Below are 21,046 nucleotides of genomic sequence, written 5' to 3'. Positions count from 1 at the left end.
GAATTTCGTCTCGCTAATATACACAGTATATATATATATATATATATATATATATATATATACATACATATAACATTTCTGACAAAACTACAGAATGTCACATTTTATTATTAGCTGTTTCAACTCGCATGTTTTACCAAATAAAAAGGACAGCACTTTTAGAGTTCATCCCACTACCTGATGTGAGCATAAGTATTGGAACAGTTGAATTTAAGGCAGATGTATTTAAGGCAGATTAAAAGCTATTAGTTAGTTACAGATCCCTTGCGTGCAATCACAGCAGCTAATCTGCGACCCACAGACATCACCAGACTCTAGGTCTCATCCTTTGAAATGCTTTTCCCAGCTTTTAATGCAGCCAATTCCAACTGTTGGGGAGTTTCTGCCTTTAGTCTCCTCTTCAGCTGGTGAAATCCATGTTCAATCAGATTTAAATCTGGAGATTGATTTAGGCAATCGAAGACTTTACATTTCTTTGCCCTGATAAACTTCTTGACTGAACTGGCAGGGTGTTGTGGGTCATTGTCCTGATGCAATGTGAAGTGCTTTCTGATGAGTCGGGTGGCATTTTCTTGAATATTGGTAGCCAAGATGGTTTTGTACCCTTCCAAATTCATTCTGCTGCTGTCATCATTAAAACTGAGAGGGCCTGTTCCAGAGACAGCCGTGCATGCCCATACCATGACACCACCTCCACCATGCTTTACAGATGAGGCTGTATGCTTAGGATCATCTGCAGTTCCCTTTTTCTCCACACTTTTGCTTTCCCATCACTTAGATAAAGGTTAATCTTTGTCTCATATGTCCATAAAACTCTACAGGCTTTTGCAAACTCTAATCTTGCCTTTCTACTTTTGGTGCTGGTCAGAGGTTTGTATCTTGTATAGCCTCTGTATTTCTGTGTCGAAGTCTCCTGCGGACAGTCGACTGTCAGAGCATCACCCCAGCTTTCTGGAGGTTGTTGGTGATTTTACAGACACATATTTTAGGGTTCTTTTTCACAGCTTTTATGATTTGTCTGTTATCAGGTGCTGCTGTTGCCGGTGGTTTCCAAACTCTTGATTTCTTCATGCCCTTTGTTTTTAATTGACTTCCTCTTTTCTTTTAGCATCCAGATTGCTTGCTTTTCTCTCAGAGTCAGCTCCCTCGTCTTCATCCTGGTTTTGTGTGTGTCGCCATCGAATGCAAGACTCAGAATGCAGAAGCAATGGATATAACTGATACGACACATTCCCTGCTTTTAATATCTGAAGAATGAATGCAACAGGACACAGCTGATCACTTAGAAAGACCTGTGAGGCAACTGTTCCAATACTTATGCTCACATTAGATAGGGGGATGAAACTCTAAAAGTGCTGATCTTCTTAGTTTTTACACACACACACACACATATATATATATATATATATTTATTAAAGTGAATAATTATATTATTTATTTTAGATTGTATTTATTTTTTTGTTTATATTTATTTTACATTTGAATATTTGTCTTTTTCCAGACTTTCTAGTTCTGCCTTCAACTCCGTGCGTCTTTGGACGATCGTGGTGCTGTGTGTCTTGCGGCTACTGCTCACCCGCTATCACCTGCAGGCCTATCTCAATCTGGCACAGAAGTGGGTGGAGCAAATGAAGAAAGAGGCGGGGCGTATCGCTGCCATTGACATCCAGAGGAAGGTGGGGCTGAAATGCGACAAAGTGCAGAGTGTTACCGTTTACAACAAATTCACTTTAATAATGTAACAAATACGATGATGGTATGTTTTTAAACTCCTCTATGCAGGTGACACGAGTTTTCTGCTACTTGACTGTGGTCACCCTTCAGTACCTTATACCCATTCTGCTTGTGCTTTTCTCAACTTTGGCACTTAAATCTTTAGGTGGGTCACTACACTTTTACTGACTATTAAATAACCGTTTATATGTAAATTTGACATCAAAATTGTAATAAGTATTTATTTCTGTATATGTACTACAAAACATTATTATTTTTTAATTATTGTTTTAATTTATTGATATTTCAGAATGTGTTTATTTATTTTATATTTTAATATTTTTTCTAAATATTTTTAACATTAAGTTAAAATGAATGATTAATAAATACAATTATTAATGATTAAAATGTAATGAATCTTAATTTCCTTTATATAATTCCTTATATTATTATTATTATTATTATTATACTTGGTTTTAATTTTATTTAATTTCCAATAATTTTTAAAAGAGTATTTAATGTTTTAAAATAATCCAAAGTTTTAAAAAATGTATCAAAATACAAAAAAAGTGGGAAAGAAATACAAAAAGTCCCCCCCAAATTTTTTTTTACAATGTACCCATCAGGTGACTGTTAAATAAGTTTGTGTAAATTCTAATACAATTATTTATTTCTATACATGTACTACAAAACATTTATTTTTTAGTCAACATTATTGTTTTAATTATTGATGATATTATTTCATAATGTGTTTTCATATATTTATTTTAGATTTTAATATTTTTTTCTAAATATATGTAACATTTAGTTCAAACGAATGATTAAAATTATTAATTATTAAAATTAATGAATCTGAATTTATTTTATATAATTACTTAATATATATTATAATATTATTATTATTATGCAATAGATTTTAAAAGGCTATTTATTGTTTTAAAAGAAAAGAAAATCAAGTAAAAAATACAAAAAACAAGAACAATAATAAGATTTTTTTTTTAAATTACAATGTACCCATCAGGTGACTTTTCATGGGGCCTTGGAGCAGAGACTCCGGGTGTAACCCCTGCTCCCATACTTCCCACCGCCCCTCCACCCGCCCCCAGACTTGAAGACGACGAGGATATAGAAGACATGGAGGAGGACATCCAGGCCACCGTAGCCCACCTGACCGAGCTGTTCGCTTCCTTACGCGGGGTCCTCACGCCCATTTTCTTCAGGGGCATCTTCGCCTTTCTCACGTGGTGGGTCGCGGCCTGTCAACTCATTAGCAGCCTGTTCGGCATCTACTTCCACCAGTATCTGATGCATAACTGAAAAGTGCCCTGAAGTAAAGCTCTTTGTGCTGAATCCAGTTCTTCATCAACACGAACAGTCATACAAACACATCTGACGCTCTTCGGAACAGACGCTCATCTAAACCCATTGTGTTTTGCCGGTACCTGGTGGAAAAGTTTGTTTGGTACAATCAAAGCAAAGATGCTTAACTGTATGCATAAGCTGTTTTGGTTTTCATCAGATCATCAGTAAGCTCATCAAAACTAAATTTTTGTTTCGTTTTACCTCAGAAGTTTTCAGGCACGTCACATGTGTCCCCAGTTGTGGTGATCATTTCATTGAAATGCAGTTGTAAGGGCCTGGCAACTCAGGGATGTGGTTCCACCAGCACAATATCGTCGAGTGCAAAACCTGTAAAAACAGTTGGACTTGGTTGTTCAAAAATGACATTTTATTTCATTTTGTACTTTTGCCTTGGATGAATTTTTTATGATGAATGTTATGGTGTATTTTAAATACTGTTTGCTGTATGGCTGGTGACGTGTTTACATGATGCTGTTAATTTCAAAATGGCCAAATATTGCTGGTTTATTTTGCATAGTTGATACATATTTGTCTGTGACTACTAATTATTTTTTCAGTGTTAATACCTAAAATATTTCTTAAAACTAGTGAATTGTTTGGAAAATGGACAAATCTGTGCATGATGTTTAACAGACTTGCAAAATGTTATGAATACAAAATTAAACTTTTTGCATTCCATTTTCTAGACAACTGAATCTATGTATTTATACAATATATGTTAATGAATAAAAGGCAGACTATGTCAAAATGACAAATAAATACCGAATGTACATTTCTCCTGCTAACATCAAAACCCATATCCCTCCATTGCCTGGCTTAAGCGTTTAGTGTTGTGTCTGAAAGATGACATGATTAATGGCTGATAAAATGTGACTTCCACAGTCAGAACAGACAACGTCCCATTCAAAGGGTCAGATGGTCATATGTCTGACTAGTTTATTAGCTGGTATGTAGGAATATAACTGGTTTATGAATAAAATTCACATTTGTGCTCTTATTTCAGCCCTATGGAAAGATATTTCTTCTTTAAATTATTTTATGTTACATCTAAAAAAATTGCACGTCTCATATAAAACATTTTAGATTGTAATTTCCTTATGTTATTGGGGGGATATTTGAGGCATTGTAGGTATATGTTCATTAATCGCCTGGTGCATTTGTGTCTATATCCTCTGTCTCACCACCAGACCGGTGCTGTCCCAATAACGTCTCATCAGCCAATAACTCAGACAGATATTTTTTCCCACGTCGGGCTGGCTGATGACACGTCTGGAGGCCGTGTCTGGCTTAATGAAGTGGAGGGGGACGGGGTTGACATATCTATATAATCACATTAATTATGTGCATCTGTCAGGAGGCCCAGTCTGAGACCCGACTGTTGCTATAGGGACTGGACCGAGGACCATTCAGACGTGTCCCGCAGACTCGCCCCATCGGCCCCCCCCCGAGACCTGCCCAGACGTGACCTCTGTAGCCCTCTTTTCAACCGTGGTATGGTAGGGTGTGCTGACGAGCTAGAGAGATGGGTAATTCCAGGCAATTTTCTGCTTTTTAATAGCTCAAGGGGTTCAAGATGGTGTGGATGGGTGTGTGAGAAATGGGATTTGAATATAATTGTGTGCAGGCATATCGGAAGTGTTTGTATTATCGTATGATGATGATTATAATCAGTAGTGTAACAGGAGCGATCTGACAGACACAAGATCTGCTGGAATATCTGATAACACACTCATTCTGTCTACTTTAAAGAGCTTCACCATATTGGAGATGATGTTCATTTATTGTTATTATATGTCAAACTATTAAGGACATTATGCTAAAAAGCAGTTTAAAATGGCGCTAATATATGTGACCCTGGAGCACAAAAGCAGTCTTAAGTCTCTGGGGTATATTTGTAGCAATAGCCAACAATACATTGTATGGGTCAAAATGGTCGTTTTTTCTTTTATGCCAAAAATCATTAGGATATTAAGTAAAGATCATGTTCCATGAAGATATTTTGTAAAATTCCTACCGTAAATATATCAAAACTTAATTTTTGATTAGTAATATGCATTGCTAAGAACTTCATTTGGACAACTTTAAAGGCGATTTTCTTAATATTTAGATTTTTTTGCACCCTCAGATTCCAGATTTTCACTCACATATGAAGGTTTTTAGACGGCTTCCTGCCATGTTTAATTTGAAAGCGAGGATAAACATACTTTAAAATGCCATTTAAAATGTTACTTTTGAAGTCAATTAAACACTAAAATACATCTTTCTACACCGTTTTCAACAGTTTTACCTTTGTGTCAAAGAAACGTTAAAAATACGTTTCCCAACTGTCTTTCATTGGGTAAAACTGCGGAAAACGTATTTTTGTGAAAATTAAGTTTTTATGAACGCACAAAACGCTGACTCTAACAACCTCGTTTTCCTTTATGTCAAGTTATTACAAGTATAACTTAACCTATACCATGATACTTCAATACATACCACGAAATTGCCAATATGCTACTTCAAAGTTCCTACAGTAGGCTACTTCACTCTGAAAGTGCCCAAAGAATTGTAGACTTTTACCTTTTGGCGGGAAACATGCTAACACGTTTTAGTGAAAACTTAATTGAAGTGGTCCTTATTTCTTTTTATACTCCCCCGAATCATCACCTCATTGCATACAACTAATAAAGAAAATGCTTATTGGTTAATTTAGCGCTCAAGTCGTGCTTGTTTGACCATTTTAAAGTAATTCTATTACAACTACCTCTTATAATACTTTTAAATCATTACGTTTAAGTCAGTATATTTAGGTAAATAAGAAAGCTCACTGAGGCCATCTAGTGGGCCCCAAGTGCATGGTTGAGAACCACTGATTTAAGAAATGGAAAGTGTTGGTGAATGATGGATGCCCTTATACACCGATATGCCTTAACAAATGGCACACTACTCAAGATGTACCACTGCAATTATTTATTCATTATAAAATACAGGTTAGGCTACAACATGTCATGTCAACAAGAAGCATTCAGATGCATGATATGTTTATGTGCCGCTCTCTTGGGGCCATTATAACAAACTTCAACTGACAATACTTCAGGAAGATAGTGATGGTGTGCATCAATCACACAAACTGATAACGCAAGCACAAGTGAAAAACATAAGCAAAGAAAAAAAAATATTACATAATATATAGGTAATGCCAGAAATAATGCAAATAAATTTTACGTATTATCAAGACAACATTGTTTTCTATTTTTTTCTCCAAAAAAACCCCCTTTGGTTTGAAAGTAGAAAAGCAGTCTGTCCTGAGTGAAGATCATTTACATGAAAATCATTTATGACTCTACAGTAATTTACACTATGTGAGGAAAAACAGGAATCACATTTCTAAACAGGGTCAGCACTGATGTGAATGCTGCTCTGGTGAAGTGATAGTATTAATAAAAAAATGACTAATTCTGATTAATAAAAACAAGATTTATGTTTATGTGTATTTAAACTTGAAGAATTTTATATTAATGAGGAATATGATGCATGTTTCTTTTTGAAAAATGAAGATACCATCTCCCAATTTAAATGATAATTTTTTTAAATATTGACAAAAAATTAAGAAATGTAGCATAACGTCTCTTGCTCACCAATGGATCCTCTGCAGTGAATGGGTGCCGTCAGAATGAGAGTCCAAACAGCTGATAAAAACATCACAATAATCCACAAGTAATCCACACGACTCCAGTCCATCAATTAATGTCTTGTGAAGTGAAAAGCTGCATGTTTCTAAACAAATCCAACAAGAAGTTTTTAATTTCAAACCTTTTTGCTTCTGGCTAAAATACCAGTCCCTCTAACCCATAATATTGCTTTCTCCACTGTTGCCTCATCTGAATCAGGAGACAAATATGCACAGATAAAGCAACGTTTACAAGTGAAAACACTCCAAAACAGTTCTAAAGAAATCAGTGGATTCTGATGTAAGAGGACAACAGGGGATGGACTTTTTCACTGGAGAACAGACTCATATTTTGGCCAGAAGCACTGTTTTTAAGTTATTATTATTATTTTTTTAAACAAACAAGCAACTTTTCACATTACAAGATGTTAATTTATAAACTCGAGTCGTGTGGATTATTTGTGCATTATTGAGATGTTTTTATCAGCTGTTTGGACTCTCATTCTGACGGCACCCATTCCCTGCAGAGGATCCATTGCTGAACAAGTGATGCAATGCTGAAATTCTCCAAATCTGTTCTGATGAAGAAAAAAAACTCATCTAGCCTACATCTCGCATGGTCTGAGGGTGAGTAAATGTTCAGCAAATTTTCATTTCTGGGTGAACTATTCCTTTAAGAAATGAAAAGAAAAGGTTGTGGCAATTATCTTATCCATCCATTACTGGCGTCAGGTTGCTTCAGAGGCTGGTGGCTTTTCCCCTCTCCAGGTTCTCTGTTTGGGCCATGATGGCCAGAGTAACCACTCTTCTGCATCTCGTCCCTCTCCAAAGCTGAGTATTCCTCTGATGGAGGGCAGCTGGTGGCTTTGGGCTCTTCCATTGGTGAATGCTGCAGCATGTGATGGCCGGGGGACGTGGCTGACAGCATGTGCTCTGGAGAGGTGCGCTCTGATTTGATGCAAAGGTTGAGGGAGGGGTGTGGCGGCGAGGAAGGGGAGGAGCACTGGGACGGGTATGAACAGTTTCCTCCTGATGCCATCCTGTGGACAGTGACATGAACATGATACGCAGACATTTGAGTGTCAGAAATAGTTATAAATAATTATAATTAAACATAAATTAAATAAAATATAAATGTAAAAATAAAATACATAAAAAATAAAGTCTATTTTCATATGCTGATGTATTATATAATCTATGATTAATATGCATGGTAAGACATTTCTCACCCAGGGCTGATCATGGACTGGTGGGTGTCCTGATGAGACAAAGGTTGCCAGGTATTCATAGAATTGCGTTGAAAACCCATGGTGTAGCTGGGGTGGCTGTATTCTGAAACAGACACTGACTATTAGTGCTTCCTTTTAAGCAGAGAATATATGAATACATTTTCATTTTGCACACTGATGTTTTGTTGTTAAACAGAATTATTTGTAAAACGTGTAACATGCACAATGTCGCATGACAGTATTTTTGTCCCTGTATTATAATTTTGCAGAAAGTGCTCTGAATAAGGATTGGGCCCCCACCTGAGGCCCCGTAGTTGCCCAGACTGTGTCCGAGTAAGCCTGTCTTCCCCATCGCCATCATGTGGCCCCCAGCATGCATACTCTGATAGAGTGCTCTCTTGATGGGAACCAAAGGAAAAGAAAATATAAATAATGACAAAGTTATCAGTACAATAAATATCAATATCATAATGTTATATTTACTTTAATGAATAATATAATATTATATATTATAATGATTTATAAAAATGTATATATAAATGTATATAACAAATATTAATAATATAAATTAATTCTACATTATGTAATATTATGAAATGACTATATTTAGAAATCTCATAAAACTCATAAAAATCCTATATTTTCATAAATACAACAATTTATAAAATCGATAATCGATATTAATATTATAAATTCATATTATATTATAGTATGTACTTTGAAGAATTATAATATAATATACAATGGATATGACAAAAATGAATATTATAAATTGATATAATATTATTTAAGAAATTAATAATATAATATAATGACTTAAAGTTATAATATATTGCTACATTATATATCACATCATTAGATACTGGACAAACGAAAAAAAATCTCAGTATTATATATAGACATTATATTTTTATGAACTAATGATAATATAATATAATATAATATATAAAACTGATATGACAAACATTACTATTATAAATTAAATGTCTTAATTATTAAATGTCTATATTTAAAATAGTGCTGCCAAACGATTAATCGCGATTAATCGCATCCAAAATAAAAGTTTTTGTTTACATAATATATGTGTGTGTACTTTGTATATTTATTATGTATATATAAATACATATATTTAGAAATCTCATAAAACTCATAAAAATCCTATATTTTCATAAATACAACAATTTATAAAATCGATAATCGATATTAATATTATAAATTCATATTATATTATAGTATGTACTTTGAAGAATTATAATATAATATACAATGGATATGACAAAAATGAATATTATAAATTGATATAATATTATTTAAGAAATTAATAATATAATATAATGACTTAAAGTTATAATATATTGCTACATTATATATCACATCATTAGATACTGGACAAACGAAAAAAAATCTCAGTATTATATATAGACATTATATTTTTATGAACTAATGATAATATAATATAATATAATATATAAAACTGATATGACAAACATTACTATTATAAATTAAATGTCTTAATTATTAAATGTCTATATTTAAAATAGTGCTGCCAAACGATTAATCGCGATTAATCGCATCCAAAATAAAAGTTTTTGTTTACATAATATATGTGTGTGTACTTTGTATGTTTATTATGTATATATAAATACACACACATGCATGTATATATTTAAGATTTTTTTTTAATATTAAATATATTTATATATAATATAAATTATATTAATATAAATATATACATGTAAATATTGTCAATATATATACTGTATGTGTGTGTCTTTATATATACATAATAAATGTACATGGTACACACACATATATTATGGAAACAAAAACTTTAATTTTGGATGCGATTAATCACGATTAATCGTTTGACAGCACTAATTTAAAACTTTAACTCATATAATTATTTTCATAAATACAATCATTTCTAAATTGATATGAAAAAATAACATTATGAATATAGTACGTACTTTATTTAATAATAATATGAAAATGTACATTATACTTTAATGTATAACAAAATGTGTCAAATAATGTTCATTCTTAACATTATAAATGAATACTTCATTGTTCTCTATTATGAAACGTCTATATTTAGAAATGTCATAAAACTTTATATCATATATTTTCATCAATAATTACATTTAAATGTACATGAGCAACTGCTCTCTTACGCATTTTATAGTGACTGTCAATGATTTATCTATAAAACACTGATATAAGTGTCAGCAGGAAATAAAGGTACAGCTGCCTCTTCCTCTGTACTAAAGTTAAGTAGAGTGACGTAAAGTTCTGTATGGTGACAAAACAGTCATTTCAGTGTACGAGTGAGTACTTTTGTAGACTCTCTCACAGCATTGGCCAAATTACTGCGGGTTCCACACAGTCCGCTGTGAGCGTCGATGCGCCGTCCATCACTGGCCATATTCAGAGGAGGCGGAGTCTTCATCTCCAAGGCCCTGCTCAGGTTGCCATGAGAGAACATCGAGTAGCCCAGACCTTCAGTCATGTGGGAAGTGAAAAACAAGATGTGGTTGAAATGATTTTTTCAGTTTCTCTCTCTCACTCTCTCTATCTTTCACTGAAAGGAGAAGTTTTCCTTCTCAGATGGCGTTTATTCACTATCTAGCTTGACACCTGGAAACACATTTTGCTGATAAATGTGAACTTGTCATGATGTGACGGCTCTGAATGTCTCGATTAAGGCTACTTTCAAAGAATGCATTTCATGTGTCCTTTATACACACAATTAAATCATATTTTCAAACATTCTGCATAATTTAAAATTAGCGGTTTTGTTTGCACAAACTGCCTTCTCTGTTCGAGCTGCTACTGAGTGGAACCTCACCCCCATAAATATTAGAAATCTAAACGTATATAGTACATTTAAGATCCAGTACATTAGCTACCTACTAGACCTGCTCTCGCTGCCCCCTGTTGGTTTTTTTGCTTTGTGTGTGTGTGTATGTGTTCATGTATTTGTCTGATGTTTGTCTGATTGTTGGTCTGTTGTGTTTCTATTGTACATCATAGCTCAATAGTACTTTTTACTAAATGTATTGTAATTGTTTTATTGTTATGTAAATATGTAATTTTCTTTTCTTTTAGGGTGACTATTACCATCTGTCTAGGGACTGCAGGTGAAAAATAGCCTTCTGGCTAACTCTGGCATATTGACAGAAATGTTTATTAATATGCATTGTCCCTGTAATAAATAAATAAATAAAATAAATAATTTAGCACAATTACAGGTTAGTCGGAAATGAAAAAAAAAAGTTTTAAAAATGTAATAATATTTTTTTTTTATATATAATAGCATCTCATGTTTCATCACAACTTTTTAAGTCAAGTTTTCAAATGCATTTTTGATGTTAAAATTTTTTATACATTGTCACAGCAGACAGACAGTAATATTCACTCAAAAAATATTGAAATGAATTGTTTATTGTCACTCTTCATCATCTAGATTATCATAGTTTTTAAAATAATATTTTTCTTCGCGGAATTTCATTTTTGTCTGAATATATAAATGTTTAAGTGTATGTTAATGAATAAATAAGTAGCATTCGAAAAGTACACAAAATAAATGAAAGCATAGTAAAAAAAGATATTATATATAAAATGGATATTTTTAAAATAAATTAAACATTATAATATTAATAACTAAATATTGAATATTATACATTAATGTAATATTATAAATTTAAAATGTATACATTTTATGACATATTATTAATTAAATATTATGAATATTATAAATTAAAATAATATTACAGACAGTAATTTTCACACAAAAAATATTGAGATGAATTATTTATTGTCACTCTTCATCTAGATGATCATAGTTAAAAAAATATATAAAGATATTTTTCTTCAGGGAATTTCATTTTTGTCTGAATAAATAAATGTTTAAATGTAAGTAAGTAAATAAATAAATTGTGTTGAAATCATGGTAAAAAAAATCCTTGACCTTTGAGCAAGAAAAATTAATTACGTTAATGTAAAATGTAAAAAATCAAGCCCTGGGATATAAAACTGCCAATAATTGTAGAAATATCCTCACACATCAAAAAACCTGGACGTCAACCTCTGCATCAAACTATTTCATTCCTTTTCAAGACTACCCTCACGATTAGTAGCTGCATTCTGATGCAGTGACACTTCAGCTGGCTTTTATAGCGCTGGATTCTGACCACAGGTCGCTTTGAGCAGAACATTCCCATGCAGCACTGCTAATAGTAATATGGAGATGAAGAGGCACAGCATCAAAAAGTCCAGCAGATGTGACATTCTGCTCAGAAACCACAGCTCTGTCTTCAGCTACTGTTTCGTATGTGTCTGTATGTGTGTGTGGTTGAGAGGGTGGGCTGTTTCACATATGAGAACTTCCTGTGCGCAAGTACTAAAATACTCCACTCGGGGAGCGTTCCCCACTGCCTTTCTGTGTAACCCCATTTGATAATGGCTATAATAAGTACGATACGGTAAACAGTTTTAGTGGTTGGTTTCCAAAAAACACAGAAATATGGTTTAAGCGGTACATATACAGTAGTTTATGTAGTTAAAGCCACACTATGTTACTTTTTTGTTTTTCACAATTAACGAAATTGCAAGTATATCATAAATTACTTGTTTTTGTTTTACCATAAACCACTACAGTAGGCCTATAATAATTATTAATATTTATAGTTATCAGGGTGGATTTTGCAGGAAACTTTCTGGTGTATTTTCATCATTAGTCTGTGCGTGTTTACATCATATCAGTAAATAAAGGCAAAAGATCAGGCGCGATTGCTATATGGAAGGTGGACCGGGCCAAAAGTCCGTTAATGGAACCTGCGAAATGTGACCACACTGTTTGTCCGTGTGAATGTGACAACACGCACAACAGCCAACCAAATTGCTGTATTTGAGACTATATTTGCATATGTGGCATGATGGTATGTTAGTATATATGTATACAAACATCAGACATCATGTTTACTCATGGAGGTTGCCATAATTGTACACTGGTAGGCACGTATGCAAAAATCACACATTATATTTGTTTTTGAGGGATAATGCATCGGTATATTGTGTGATGTCTGTCTTATGATTTGTTTTAGTTGTTTAGTTCAACATTCTTTCTCTGGTAGAAAAGTCTTAATTTATATTGTTACATTAAATTAATTGACTCTAGTACAGTAGATATCAGTAAAGCAATGGCTCAATAAACTAAAGAAAGGATTAATATGTGAGTAAATCTAAAGGTAAATCTGCTTTAAAAAGTATTACACGTTCGAACACGACCAGAATGTGTGCACGTTGAAAGACAAGTTCAAATTTATCATCTTAACACAGTAAAAACTGTGTGTCTTAACATGGCCAGAATGTGAGTGTCATACAAGTTACACATACAAAAAAACGCATCCAAAATTGCCGCATTAACACAACAAACCATTCCGTTTAAAGACTTTTGGCCCCGTCTGCCTTCCATATTGCTATTCGCAGTGGAATTAGCTTGAAACCACAACAACTAAACCGTGAACTAAAAAGAAAAAAGCAAGCAAAAAGCAAAAGCGACAGTACCCATAATAAATCATGAATCAACAGGCTTGGGGAGTAACGGAATACATGTAACGGCGTTACGTAATCAGGATATAAAAATCTAGTAACTGTAATCCGTTACAGTTACATCAAAAAACAAAGTATTCAGATTACAGTTACATTTTGTAAAAAGTGGGAACACTATCAGAATTACATTTGTTTAATTTAAAATTCAATAAATTTGTTTTTTGACATAACGCTATATTTAGCATTGCTTTATCATACAGTAGTTCCTGGTTCTGTTGACTCACGTGAGCCGCCTGCTGGTGCGTGTGCAAATAAAACCCGTCTACAATTATTCTACTCAAACGAGGGATAAGACGCCGCTACAGTTAATTACGATGCTTCCTGCTGGGAAAAACGTTTTCATGTCTGGAAATTTCACAGTTATTTTGTCTTCAAAAAGGATAAAGGAAATAACATAGTTGTACAGCATAAGCTATGCATGAAGACTCTTGCTTTAACAAAGAATACTCAACCAACTTGAACATTTGCAGGTACGACTAGCACGGAAATCATCATGTTAGCTAAAATTTTGTGTTTGTTAGGGATTTAAAATTCCATCGTGTGCTTGACTGCATTTGTGTGTAAGTTTTCTAGTGAAAAAAGAGCTGGAAAATGTAGAAATTAAGTCCACACACCCCGGATCAGTCATTGAAATAAAGAAAGATCACAGCATTTCACATGCATTTCGACATGTAGGCTTATTTTAAAATAGACTAATATTTATATGGTGTAATTTTTTTAATGTTGTGTATAAACTATATTTTTACTTGTAGGCTACATGTTAAAGAAAAAAACATAACAATAGCCTAATAAAAATAAAACTGCAATATTAAACTGTATAGCCACTAGATGTCTGCATAACCTTATATATACTGTATATATATATATATATATATATATATATATATATATATATATATATACACGGGCTGTAATATCTAGATAATATCTTTATTAGTTTTAATTTTAAAGTCATAGTTAAATAAAAGTACTTAGATATTGATTTTTTGACTTTATTTACATATGTCACTAAAAGGAATCCAAAAGTAATCAGATTACGTGATACTTTTTTGATGAAGTAATTTGTAACTGCAACAGAATACATTTGAAAAGTAACCATCCCAACCCTGTGAATCAACATAGTTTGCATAGCATCACATCTGCTGTGTATTGACAAGGTTCACAACACAATGTTTAATAATAACAATAACACTTACGTAATAACAATAATATGAATAACCTCTCACTTACAGAAATTATCATAACAATGTTCCTTTTCAAATAACTTGCCGTTTTAATGCTTCAACAGCTAGAGGGCGTTACATACTATGTTACTATGTTACATACTATGTTTACTACGTAAACGTTACATAGTGTACCTTTTAATATAGCCTTTATTTTAATAGTGAAGGATAAGCCTAGTCGTGTTAACAAATATTTGGAAATGTCTTGGCCATTTAAAACAACATGGACCTTACTTACCTGCATGTGGCCCCATGAGAGCCGGATGGGTGTTGGAGCTGACAGAACCGGTTGAGCCCGGTCTGGTACACAAAGGTTTGTAGGACAGAGTCCGATGGGAACCTTGGTTTGGATTGGAGGAGTTGCTGTAGCCGTTTTCAGGACTTGCAGCCATCACTTCCGAAGGCAGGAGCGAAGGAGCCTGTGAGTGGATTTATAACATTACTTTAGGCATTCCTGTCAGATAAACACAGGCATTTGGCTCATTTCGATTCTACTAACATAATAGCGTTGGCGAGCGATGGAGAGGTCCATGCCGTCGTGGTATTTCTCCGTTCCCATCGTCACACTGTCTTCCTGATCGAGCTCTGAATTATCCAGCCCCAGTCCTTTCCTTCTCAAAGTCTGGAGCACTCAGAGAGAAAGAGGACGGAAGAGAGGAGAAAAGAGAGAATTTGGGGTGAAGGAGGAAAAATTGGATCAGGACATAACATTGACTGAATTCCAACCTCCATCACTCATATGAGCACCACAGCTCATTATGATATGATACTCAGTTCTCTAATGAAACAAACTATTTGTAATGAAAAACAAATAAATAAAAATCACACACACATATATATATATACACTACCGGTCAAAAGTTTGGGATCAGTAAGTCATGTAGAAGGCTCTTATGCTCATCAAGCCTGCATTTATTTGATCAAAAATACAGAAAAAAACTGTAATCTTGCAAAACGTTATTACAATATAAAATAATGGTTTCTATTTTAATATCTTTTAAAACATAATTTATTGCTGTGATCAAAGCTGAATTTCCATCAGCCATTACTCCAGTATAAAGTGTCACATGATCCTTCAGAAATCATTCTAATATGCTGATTTATTATTAGAATTATCAATGTTGGCAAACTGCGATACTTTTTTCAGGATTCTTTGATGAATAAAACGTTAAAAAGAACATCATTTATTCAAAATATAAACCTTTTCTAACAATATAAATCTTTGCTATCACTTCTTGACAATTTAACATATCCTTGCTGAATAAAAGTTTTAATTTCTTTCAAAAAAAGAAAGATTCAAAATTGACTGACCCCAAACTTTTGAACTGTAGTGTATATTGTTAGAAAAAAATTCTATTTTAAATAAATGCGCTTGTTTTTAACTTTTTAATTCATCAAAGAATCCTGGGGGAAAAAGTATCACAGGTTCCAAAAAAATATAAAGCAGCACAACAGTTTTCAGCACTGATAATAAATCAGCATATTAGTATGATTTCTGAAGGATCATGTGACACTGAAGACTGGAGTAATGATGCTGAAAATTCAGCTTTGTATCACAGCAATAAATTACATTTTAATGTATATTAAAGTAGAAAATTTTTATTTTACATCATAATAATATTCCACAATATTACATTTTTTCCTGTATTTTTGACCAAATAAATGCAGCCTTGATGAGCATAAGAAATTCCTGTAATAAACATTAAAAATCGTTCTGATCCAAAACTTTTGACCGGTAGTGTGTGTGTATATATATATATATATATATATACACACATATATAAAGAGAGAAAGAAAGAAGTCTCTTGTGCTCACCAAGGTTTGCATTTATTTGATCATAATATAGTAAAAAAATTTATATTATGAAATATTTTTACAATTTTGAATGTGTTATATTTTAAAATGTAATTTATTTCTGTGATGCAAAAGCATCATTTATGCAGTCTTCATTGCCACATGATCCTTCAGAAATCATTCTAATATGCTGATTTGATGCTTTTATTATTATTATTATTATTATTATCAATGTTGAAAACAGTTATGCTGCTTAATATTTTTGTGCAAAATGTGCACATTTTTTCCAGAACACTTTGATGAATAGAAAGTTCAAAAGAACAGCATTTACTTTGAAACAGAAAACTTTGTGACCTTTCAAATGTCTTTACTGTCACTTTTGATCAATTTAAAGCATCATTTGCTGAATAAAACTATTTGAATGAAATTCAAAAGGTATATCTATATGATGTTCAGGGCAAAACATCTCCAGCTTCATTTTGTGGGACATTGGTTATGTTACAATTATATCAAGCACAGTAAAACCGTAGCGGTAGCTCATCTGATTTGGTAACATACTAATAATGAACACACTTCAGAAGGGATTTGGTATGTACCTCCAGTATGTCAGTGTTTGTGCGGCTCTCGTGAGGTTCGCTGTATTCGGTGTACTTTAACAGCACTTTGTCCATATCGGTGCTGGCGTACTGGAAAAGACGGTTAGTGCTGTTGAAGATGATAAGAGCGATCTCGCAGTCGCACAACACGCTCAGCTCGTAGGCCTTTTTCATCAGACCAAATTTGCGCTTGGTAAATGTCACCTTGAAGAAGAGAACAAACCACAGGACTATTGTTACAGAAACTTCTGATAGATGCCACAAAGCTATAATGGTTTGACTTCTCACGCTGTGTATCGTTTTGGAGTCTTTTTTTGGACATACGTTGTCTTCGCCCCATACCAAAGCCCATGTTTCACACCTCGAGGTCTTTTGCCCTGGATTAAAATATCACATTCTGGTGTAGAGCAAAAGTCTACCGTCTACCGTTGATTTTTGTGTGAGAATGGCAAAGGTGTGAAAACATTACATAATTTAGTCCCTGGTGGTCTAAAAGTAAGCAAGCCCCATTCTTTTGTCAGATATATGAACAATAAAGATATATAGATTAATATACAACATGAAATCAAAATCAATGGAAACGTCCTTGGTTTTATTATGCAAAACTGATCAGTGCAGCTGAAAAAAGTTGTTTTCATAATGTTGTACATTAAAAAAAAACAGTCACAGTTTATTTTAAGGTCCAATTCTCACTATTAATAAACCATTAACTATGACTTTGCCTCAATAAACTCCTAATTTGCTGCTTATTAATAGTTAGTAAGGTAGTTGTTAAGTTTAGGTATTGGGAACAGAAAGCACAGTATATGTGCTGTACTAATAAACTAATAAACAGACAATATATTAATAATAGGCATGCTAATAAGCAACTCGTTAATAGTGAGAATGGGTCCCTATACTAAAGTGTTACCAAAACATACTGATCAAAATTAAATATTGTTTTAAATATTGTTTTAAATATTGTTTTAAATATTGTTTCCGTGTGGGTGAAATCAAAAAAGGTCACTGATAATAATACAGGATAACATCCACCAATCAAATCCTAATTGCTAAAATCAAACTCGCCTTACATATTCAGTTTCAAACAAACAAAAAAAGTCTATATTATAGAAACAAAGTATGTTCGGATGTCATTTCATGTATTTTAACAGCATGAAATTAAACAAGTACAAACCTGTCGATTTCGCTGGTCAAGAATCCGAGAGATCTGTATTTTCTTCCGCCCCATGATGCTTTGTGCTCGGAGCGGGTTTTTCCTGAATCAGCAGGACAGATGGAAAAATTTAATTTAGTAGTAGAATGTGTGTCATTTTTATTTGTTTACACTTTTTACAGCATAATATAAAATAAAAAAATAATATTATAATTAACAAATAACATTTAATATATAATATATAAAATAATATAAAATATACATATTATATATTGCTATATATATATAATGAAATATATGTGCACATCAGTTCACAATTCATTGCCAGTCATATTGCTGCAGTAACATCAGTATATGTATTGCTTTTGTAAATATAGTGGGAACTGCTCATGTGTGATGTGTTCAGCCAATACCAACTACCAGCCGTTTGTGTACTTATACCCTCCAGAGGGTCAGTAGGGAATAAAGTTAACCCGGGCGCACAGGCTAACACCCCCGCAGTCTGGGTTATCCCAACACAAACATGAGCATTTCCACAGGGCACGGGTTAAAAATATGTCATCTCCATTTAAAGGTAGAGTAAAGTTAGCATTAGCGTTACATCCGCACTTAGAATAATAGTGAGTTTCGATGAAGGGAAAGTTCCTGTCCACCCCCTGTTCTCCCATGAGCGAAACGGACACCAACAGTTGATCTTAGGGGGGTTATGTAAAGTTTCCTGGTTGAGGGACATCAGTCACTTGGTTGAGGGACATCAGTCGCCTAGTAAAATGCTAGTAGCTAAAGCTAACACTTCATTTTATTTTTGGCTTCAAATAACATTAAAATTCTCCACTCAGCACATCTGCTTTGCTATTTTCATGCACATTTGATAGTGAAGTCACACTAGAATGACTAGAAATTGCTAGTAGCTAACATTTTGCTAAGTTACGGCATTGTAGCTAGAATCTGCTAAGCTGTTTGCTGCATTAAACAGCATTGAGATTCCAGTAGCTGACATAGAAAGCAAAAAACCTTCAGTAGAAAATATCTTCATGTTTCTAAACAAGAATGACGCTTATCTGATGTCGATAATAACCACAATTCATTGCAAAAACTGCAAAAATCAAGACCTCTGGTATGTACGCTAAGCTTGTAGCTTCATTTGACTTACAATTTTCACATAGGCCAGTAATATCAGGCCATAAATCAGTGAAATACAATCATATATTTGGCTTTGCTAATGTATTAGCTATCAATCCCATCTTTCAGACCTACTCCTTCCCCATGAAAAAAATACTATTGTACTTTATAGTAAATACTATAGTGTTTTTGAACCATACTATAATAAAGTGTATTATGCTGTATATATTAAAACAATAAGCCCCGTGAAGCTGTGGTTTACAGTGAATATATAACAGCTAAGGGGCGTTGTTAGGTACGACGCGAAGTGGCGTTAAACCCCCTTAGCTGTTATAAATTCACTGTAAACCATGGCTTCACGGGGCTTATTGCTTTTATAAAATGGTTATTCCATATACGCAGTAAGGTTTCACAGAATAAAAATAAGCAAATAACATGTAATGATATTAATAAAAACAGTATTCTTCCACCAAACAATGTAGTTCCTCAGAAACAGTTGTGGTTTCAACAAAGTGGTTGCCGAGCAACACACAAACGTAAAGAAATGTGTATAATATATTTGTTTATATTACTATAGTTGTTATATTACTACAGCAGCTATAGAATTACCACAACAAATTAATTCAAGTACTTTACTATAGTATGGTTCAAAAACACTATAGTATTAACTATAAATTACTATAAAAAACAAACAATCTATAAATTAGTATGTTTTGTTAGCTTGGTGGCTAACCGCTAATGTAAAAGCCCCGGGACTTCAGCTATGCTTTTTTCTCTCATATTAGGCATATGTAACCTCATCTATTTTTAAAATCTCAAAGCCAGTGGTTTACGGAGAGAGTGATGCTGTTCCCACGATCCATGAGTGCCCGTTGCCCTCACACCCTCCCCTTGGCACACAGACGGACAAGTGGAGGAATCCTTGTTTTGTGCCATTATAACCATATAAAGACAATACCAGTAGGCTATGATATTCTCCATGCACAGACACACACACCTAAAAGGCTTTGACAGGTGGCCTGCATCACTGTCGGGCAGTTGGTCATGAGATATAAATGTAATGCGAGGAAGTGAGAAGCATTTGTGACAAGATCACTATCACCAAACAACGTGTTGGGCTAAGTTCCTCAAATTTGTGAATGCCTTTGCTCGCAAACCAATGCGACTATAAGCATCATTACAATGTTTTGTTGTTGTTTTGAGCTTTAAGTCAGGTTTTGGGAGACTAATCAACAAACTGATTGGTGATGCTATAGTAGAGACAACCACAGACAGAAACATCATGCCCAATACACTCAGCCATTCATAACAATGTTTTTTTTAGTTCTGGCGAATTAGTGGCAAATTTATATGATCTCATTTGAAACACACCGATGGTGGCTTGATGAGAAATAGCAAGCAAACAAAAGGTCAAACTGCCTGGAATTTATACATTTTAATTGATCTGCTTACGCCCCACTGACAGTTAATTTCAGAGGTGGACCATTTCTAAAAATCATATATTTTCCTATTAATTAAATCATTAAAAAATTAATTTGAATCCACCACCAATTTGACAAAACTTAAAATAGTTAAGCTTTTTTCTATCTATC

The 21,046-nt window shown here is 33.5% G+C and overlaps 2 protein-coding genes across 5 annotated transcripts in view; one reads left to right on the top strand and one right to left on the bottom strand.

Moving 5' to 3' along the window:
• The window catches only part of LOC107554814 (transmembrane protein 161A-like), a 7,999-nt gene extending 4,468 nt beyond the window's left edge, over nt 1–3,531 (top strand). For both annotated transcript variants that reach the window (XM_016237434.1, XM_016237435.1), the window contains exons 10-12: nt 1,502–1,676; nt 1,783–1,879; nt 2,735–3,531. In XM_016237434.1, coding sequence (XP_016092920.1) covers nt 1,502–1,676; nt 1,783–1,879; nt 2,735–3,030 — 568 coding nt within the window. In that variant the 3' untranslated portion in view covers nt 3,031–3,531. The remainder of the gene's footprint in view (nt 1–1,501; nt 1,677–1,782; nt 1,880–2,734) is intronic.
• Nucleotides 3,532–7,391: 3,860 nt separating this feature from the next.
• The window catches only part of LOC107554810 (myocyte-specific enhancer factor 2B-like), a 16,749-nt gene continuing 3,094 nt past the window's right edge, over nt 7,392–21,046 (bottom strand). Inside the window, exons 1-9 of one of the 3 annotated variants that reach the window (XM_016237427.1) lie at nt 20,288–20,325; nt 18,354–18,435; nt 17,180–17,383; nt 15,289–15,411; nt 15,028–15,208; nt 10,289–10,452; nt 8,257–8,353; nt 7,957–8,059; nt 7,392–7,767 (exon numbers count right to left, since the gene is read on the bottom strand). In XM_016237427.1, the coding sequence (XP_016092913.1) occupies nt 7,431–7,767; nt 7,957–8,059; nt 8,257–8,353; nt 10,289–10,452; nt 15,028–15,208; nt 15,289–15,411; nt 17,180–17,383; nt 18,354–18,407 (1,263 nt within the window). In that variant the 5' untranslated portion in view covers nt 18,408–18,435; nt 20,288–20,325 and the 3' untranslated portion in view covers nt 7,392–7,430. Of the gene's footprint in view, nt 7,768–7,956; nt 8,060–8,256; nt 8,354–10,288; nt 10,453–15,027; nt 15,209–15,288; nt 15,412–17,179; nt 17,384–18,353; nt 18,436–20,287; nt 20,326–21,046 lie in introns of those variants that run through there. The other 2 variants (XM_016237426.1, XM_016237429.1) reach the window with 2 other exon arrangements.

This window comes from Sinocyclocheilus grahami, unplaced genomic scaffold (genome assembly GCF_001515645.1).
Source record: "Sinocyclocheilus grahami isolate Dianchi unplaced genomic scaffold, SAMN03320097.WGS_v1.1 scaffold514.1, whole genome shotgun sequence".
Lineage (NCBI taxonomy): Eukaryota > Metazoa > Chordata > Actinopteri > Cypriniformes > Cyprinidae > Sinocyclocheilus > Sinocyclocheilus grahami.
Note: the sequence above shows the minus strand (reverse complement) of the source record. Positions and strands in the feature narration are given on the sequence as shown.